Source organism: Poecilia formosa, unplaced genomic scaffold (genome assembly GCF_000485575.1).
Source record: "Poecilia formosa unplaced genomic scaffold, Poecilia_formosa-5.1.2 Scaffold547, whole genome shotgun sequence".
Taxonomy (NCBI): Eukaryota; Metazoa; Chordata; class Actinopteri; order Cyprinodontiformes; family Poeciliidae; genus Poecilia; species Poecilia formosa.
This window is the reverse complement of record NW_006800486.1, coordinates 92,586-98,686: the sequence shown is the minus strand read 5'-3', so window position 1 is coordinate 98,686 and position 6,101 is coordinate 92,586. Positions and strand designations below refer to the sequence as shown.

The 6,101-nt window shown below is 41.3% G+C and overlaps 1 protein-coding gene across 2 annotated transcripts in view; it reads right to left on the bottom strand.

The window, feature by feature from the left end:
* The window catches only part of fars2 (phenylalanyl-tRNA synthetase 2, mitochondrial), a 68,129-nt gene that overhangs the window by 14,704 nt on the left and 47,324 nt on the right, over positions 1-6,101 (bottom strand). For both annotated transcript variants that reach the window (XM_007540529.2, XM_016665084.1), the window contains exon 8: positions 3,982-4,139. In XM_007540529.2, coding sequence (XP_007540591.1) covers positions 3,982-4,139 — 158 coding nt within the window. The remainder of the gene's footprint in view (positions 1-3,981; positions 4,140-6,101) is intronic.

Genomic DNA, 6,101 nt, shown 5'->3' with positions numbered 1-6,101 from the left:
CGGGTGGCAGCTGACCGTCGGGTGGCAGCTGACCATCCGGTGGCAGCTGACCGTCGGTTAGTTTTATTTCTAGAAGATTCTGATAATCTTCAGATTGTCTTGTAAAGTTTTACTGTCGTGGCTGCTGTTAGCTTCTAGAGTCGATCCTCAAAGTTAGCAGCTAGCAAAACAAACGAGTCTGCTCCAAAGAATCACTTCCTGAACCGCACAGGAAGGAGTGTAATCACAGGTTTCATCCTGCAGGAGGCGATATACTGTGCTGTAGAATGCTATGTATTTAAAACATGGTGGGTATCAACATGGTTGAAGTTAGCGCTTTAGCATTAGCTTCCGTAGCTCTGAAACCAAGTGAATAAAGTTTATCAAAGGGGAAAAACCAGCTGGTGTGTTGATATCTGGAGGTCTTTATTGTCATAAAACTTTATTTCATTTCCTCTTCAGTCAGTATCAATGAGTTCCTGGTGTTTCCGACGAGCGGCTCTCTGAAGCGCTGCCGTGTTTCTGACTGCGGTCCGTCATCCTGACTGACGGCTCATCCAATCAGCTCGCCTTCGCTTCCCTCCAATCTGATCAGATTTGTAGGGATCAGCTTTGATTTGCAGCTCAATCAGATGTTTATGGAGTCAGAGAGAGAACATCAGGAGGCGAGGGAATCCATCTGACAGCTCCTGTTTCCGGCGGCTGGAGAGGCTTCGGATCAATTTGCAGCCATTATGGACATTATTGTTCAAACTCCTCCAGAGTTCAGACTCCATTTGTGAAGCCAGACATCAGGATGAGCAGCTTTATGAGAGACTCGTCTTCCTCTCTCTGCTCGTCTTCAGAAATAACTCAGCCGCGCTTAGAGAGACAAAAACGTTCATAATCCTTTAGATTTCTGTTATTATTAAATTAAGCAGGGATGCATGATATATTGATGTATCAATCTATTGATATATCGGTATATCGGTCTGATTAGTAAAACTCATTATGTTGGTCATGGTGAAGCAGCAAAGGATTATGGGAGTGCAACAGAAGCATAGAAGCAATTGTACATATTTCTGATATCGGCAATCTGTACGATATCGGTAAATATCGGTAATCAGTCATATCGGCAGTATTAGTCTCGATGTTGGTGAATCTCCTGAAATCAAGATGATGTTGATGTGATCATCTCATCCGGCAGGAACACACATCACAATGAATAAATATGATCAGGCTGCATCCAGGTGAGTTCAACTAAAAGTTTTTAATGAGATTAATAAAACATAAAGCTTCATTTTACCCAAATACTGAACAATATTTCTGTCTATCTAAGTATTTATGTAACAGGGCAACTGATGAACTGGGCCAGGATCAGTCATGGTTCTCATTTTAACTGCAGTTTGGAGTATTTTATTTAGAAAAGCTTTTATTTTGAAAAATATCAACTTCCCCTTCTGTTGGACCCCTTTGCACAGGCCTGCAGCCCAGTTGTGTCTGCTGCTCTTGCAGTTTTGCTGTTTGCAGTTGGAGCCTGAAGCAGTGAGTCGGTAACCAGGAAAACCCGGAGTGGAGTTTTGGCAGCAGGAATATTCGGTCCATCAAGTGGAACGGATTCTTTCAGGAAGAAATAAAAACGGGCAGAGTGGAATATTTTACTGGAAAAGTCCAGTGTAAGCAGGGCTCTATTCTCAAGTCACTTTTATTTATTATTTTTTATTTTACCTACTTTGCTCACATGCTCAGGTAAAAATAGATTTTATTACCATCTATGCAGATGACATCACTGCATATTTCTGTCACCACATAATAAAATCACTGAATACATTAGTGGCAATATCTGGTGTGAACATTTCTATGTTTTATTTAAACTGAATCTGTGTTTATTATATCTTTCCGATATGAACCAGAATGTTTGCAAACTAAATAACTGCTGATATTCTCTGTCATTTAGGAAGATGGCACATATAAACGTCCTTTATTTTATTTCACTTAATTAATTTAATGCATGTAGTTTTTAAAGTTGAACAGTTCCTGAATCAGTTGCTAAAGCGAGTTTGGGTCCAGATCCGTCCTGGTTTCATCAGTCAGAGACCTTCAGAGTACAGCTGTAATGAAACGATCAATACTGTCAGTTATTAACAGCTGATTGGTTCCAGTCCTGGTTTACGGCCTCAGATTCCTCAACGGGGCGTTTTGGATGCACACCGAGAGTTGCTCAACTTTAATATGCAGAGCAACGACAGCAGATGGAAACTGATAATCTATCACTGCAGGCAGATTCACGAGCTGATGAAGGTCAATCAGCGCTCTGCTCCTCTTCCTCAGGAATTAAAACATTTACATCTTGATGTTACTGTTGAACATGTTTAAAAAAGAAAAAACTAAAATTAAAAAAACAGAAAACAGACTAATTTCCTTCATAAAATCAATCAAATAAAACCTTTAAATTCATTAGTGATGAAAGAAAAGACGATCATTTCTAAAGTTTTATCTGTTTAAAATCGTCTGAGTCACAGAGAGACGAAGGCTGCAGCAGCGCCGCTCCTCTTCCTCACAGGAAGGTCAACATGTTTCCAAATCAACCGAAGATCAATCTGAAACTTTCCTGCTCCGAACTCACAGCACAGTGTGTGTGTGTGTGTGTGTGTGTGTGAGTGTAACAGTGTAATAAAGGCTGCTATTTAAAAAGACATTAAAACAATGAAAGATGAAGAGCGTCAGACATTTTTACGCACTGCGGCCGTCGCTGCTCACACAACGCAAGGCTGGGCCAGAGTTTGTGTGTGTGTGTGTGTGTGTGAATGATGTGCAAGAGGAGTTCTCTTCCATAAGGCAGCAGCCTCCCACTGCTGCCCTTTACACACACACACACACACACACACACACACACACACACACAGGTAGCTGGTAAAAAACGAGGTGTCAACATCAGCTCTGATCGGAGCTCCAAGGACGGCTGAGTGTGTCACTTAGAGCAGCGGGAGGTTTGAACTGTACAAGCTGAGTGTGTGTGTGTGTGTGTGTGTGTGTGTGTGTGTGTGTGTGTGTGTGTGTGTGTGTGTGAATTTAAAGTGATGACTCTGCTATCAGCCATTAGCAGACAGAGTGACCTTTCCTCCTCTTCATCCTCGTCCTGTTCCTCATCCTCGATGTTTGGACTTCGCCGCGTCACGTTAGGGTCGGACCTCAGAGCCGGTGCAGGAAGTCCGGTTTTTAACCGCTTCACAGCCACTTCCTGAGCTGACCTCTGACCCCGGCAGGCGTTTAAGGAATGAAGGGATGTGCTTTGGTTGCTATGACGACCGCAGGATCTCATAAGCGCAGGTTGCCAGATGTTTGCGGGTTGCCAGATGTTTACGGGTTGCCAGATGTTTACGGGTTGCCAGATGTTTGCGGGTTGCTTCAAGTTTAAAAACACTAAAAGTATCTAAGTAACACTGCAGTGCACAGTTTGGTCAGCGGGGGGCGACAGAGGCAGGAAGCTCACAGTTGGAACCAGAAAATTAGACGAAGAAACAAAAATGTCTTTTTTTTCCTCTAACAGAAACAGCTGATTGGCTATAAATCTGTCAAAATAAAAGCTTTTCCTCTACAAATCAAAACATCATAGAACAAATAAATATTATTATTATTATTATTATTATTAATAATAATTATTATTATTATATTATTAAATTATATTATGTGGCAAATGTTGCATTTACAAATAAAAACTTTGACAAATTATTTGATTTCCATAAATTCATATTCATCATTTTCAACACCATTAATTTACCATTTTCAATTTATAGTTTTATCATTTCATTTAATTTGTGTCATTTCTTGCTTCTTTTTTATGTACTGTCACTTTAAAAACAAAATCATGTGTATAAAATAAAAGAAATGTGTGGTGGACTGATCATGCCAAAATTCTCATTAAAATTAGAACCTCGTCACAGAGGGAACCTAGAGGCTGAGGGAACCTAGAGGCTGAGGGAACCTCGTCGCTGAGGGAACCCGCCCCGCCAGCTGTCCTACCTGGGGTGAGTGAAGTCGTCCACCAGAGTAACTTTCTCCACCAGGTCTCCGCCCACCGAGCGAACCAGATCGTAGAAGTCGTTCTCCGTGAAGCGGTCGGCGGCGTCCGGCAGCCAGAAGGAAATGTCGTTGTGGAACGGCGGGTATTTACTGAAAGGCTGGAGACACAAACAGCGACATCACTTCCTTTCCGGTTCTGGACCAATCAGAACGTTTTTGTTATTTGGTTCTGGTTCTGTTCGGTTCTCATCAACAGAACCAACAGCCAGCCTCCAGCTCAGTTCTTAATAATCTGCCCTAAAAATATTCCTTTTATTGTGAACCAATAAAATATTGGAAATAATTTTATTAAATATTTATTTTAAAAAAAGTAAAACTCAGATTCAACAAACTATTTTATACATTTTGGCTTGTTTAAAAAATTGAAATAAAAATATTAGCCCAACTCCATCATGTTTTAATTTATTCATCCAAGCAAAAAAAAAGCCACATTTTGACACCAGGAACAAATTTAAAGACACAGGTTTTTTAAATATTAGTCATATTTCTTTTTAGCTCACATTTTCTGTAAATATGACAATTTGATACTATTATTGTTTCTTTAAACAATTATTCTTCTTATTGCTATTTTAATATTATTAGTATTTTTGATCACTATAGTAACAGACAGTAATGATAGTAGGATTATAATCATTGTTGCTAAAAAGTTTTTAAACATTTTCTCACAATTTAATGATTTATTTTAGTTTCTGTTATTTTTGCCAAATCTGAACTAAATTCTTCCTAAAGTTGCTTTGTGCTTAAAGCTGGAACATTTTTCCATCGTCCAATAAAGTACATTTTAATATCTGTTTGAATAAAAGCAGCTCTGTGTTCTTGGATTTTATTTTTCCCTCAGAAATGATTTGAATTTTATTATATAAACTTTGTTTCAGTAAAACTCGTGTTTGTTTTGGATCTTATTGCTGGTTTTAGCAGAAACATCAAACTGGTCCCAGTTTCTGCAGAATAATAATTCATATCCAGGTTCAGCTTCTATCACCTCTTTCACTTAGAGGGTAAAAACCTTCAAAGGGTTTTAGGTTTTCTGGCTGCAGGAGTTTGGGCAGTTTTCTGCACAGTCAGCGTTTCTGCAGTGGATCCATTGATTAGGATCTGCTGAGTCATCAAATCTCTGGTTGCATCAATTAATCCTGAACGTATAAAAACAGAAAGGAAACCCAGAACTGAGGAGAATCAGAGACAGCAGGAGGAACCTGTGTGTGTGTGTGTGTGTGTGTGTGTGTGTGTGTGTGTGTGTGTGTGTCCAGCGGTTTCCTGCGTGCCGTTTGGCGCTCGCCACTCATTACTCAGGGCGGTTCTGACCCGGGCAGCAGATGAGCCGCGGTCCCGTCCCTCTGGAGGAACCGGGTCATTAATGAAGCCGGGGGGACAGGAAGTGGACAGCACGGCTCATCTGCTGACCTTTGTCCTCTGACCTCATCAGTTTGTTTCGATGCAGAGATCAGATGATGATTCAGAGCTGCTGGATGTTTTCTGCTTCCTCTGTCCCACCTTCATCCCTCCTCTTCCTCCTGATCTCCCCCCGCTCCTCCCCAGACCCCCCTCTCTCCTCTCTGCCCTCCAACAGTCACTTGAAATGTTCCTCATTAGTGAAGACGAGTCGACAAAAGCACCTTTAGCAGGACGGACTACCTGCAGAGTGAACCCTCTGCTGCTGCTGTGTTATAGTGTGTGTGTGTGTGTGTGTGTGTGTGTGTGTGTGTGTGTGTGTGTGAGTGAGAGAGAGACGGTCGGCTGACTGCCCCCCCACTGTTCAGATGTTTTAAACATGAAGTCAGGAAGAGAGAAAACAGAAGAAAACTAAAGGAAACCAGGAAACATCTGGACTGACTGGACCACAGGCTGGTTAACTGACTGGTTACTGGTTGGTTAACTTGTCAGCTAGTGGTCAGTTACTGGTTGGTTGACTGGTTGATTACTGGTTGGTAGGCTAGTTACATACCCAGCCTTTCTTTCTCTGTGTTGTCCTAGCAACCAGTGTGAAATGTTCGTGACCAATCGTCTCTCAGGTCTTTCCGTCTCGCTGCTTTGGTTGGTTTGTTGTGAAGGATGAAACT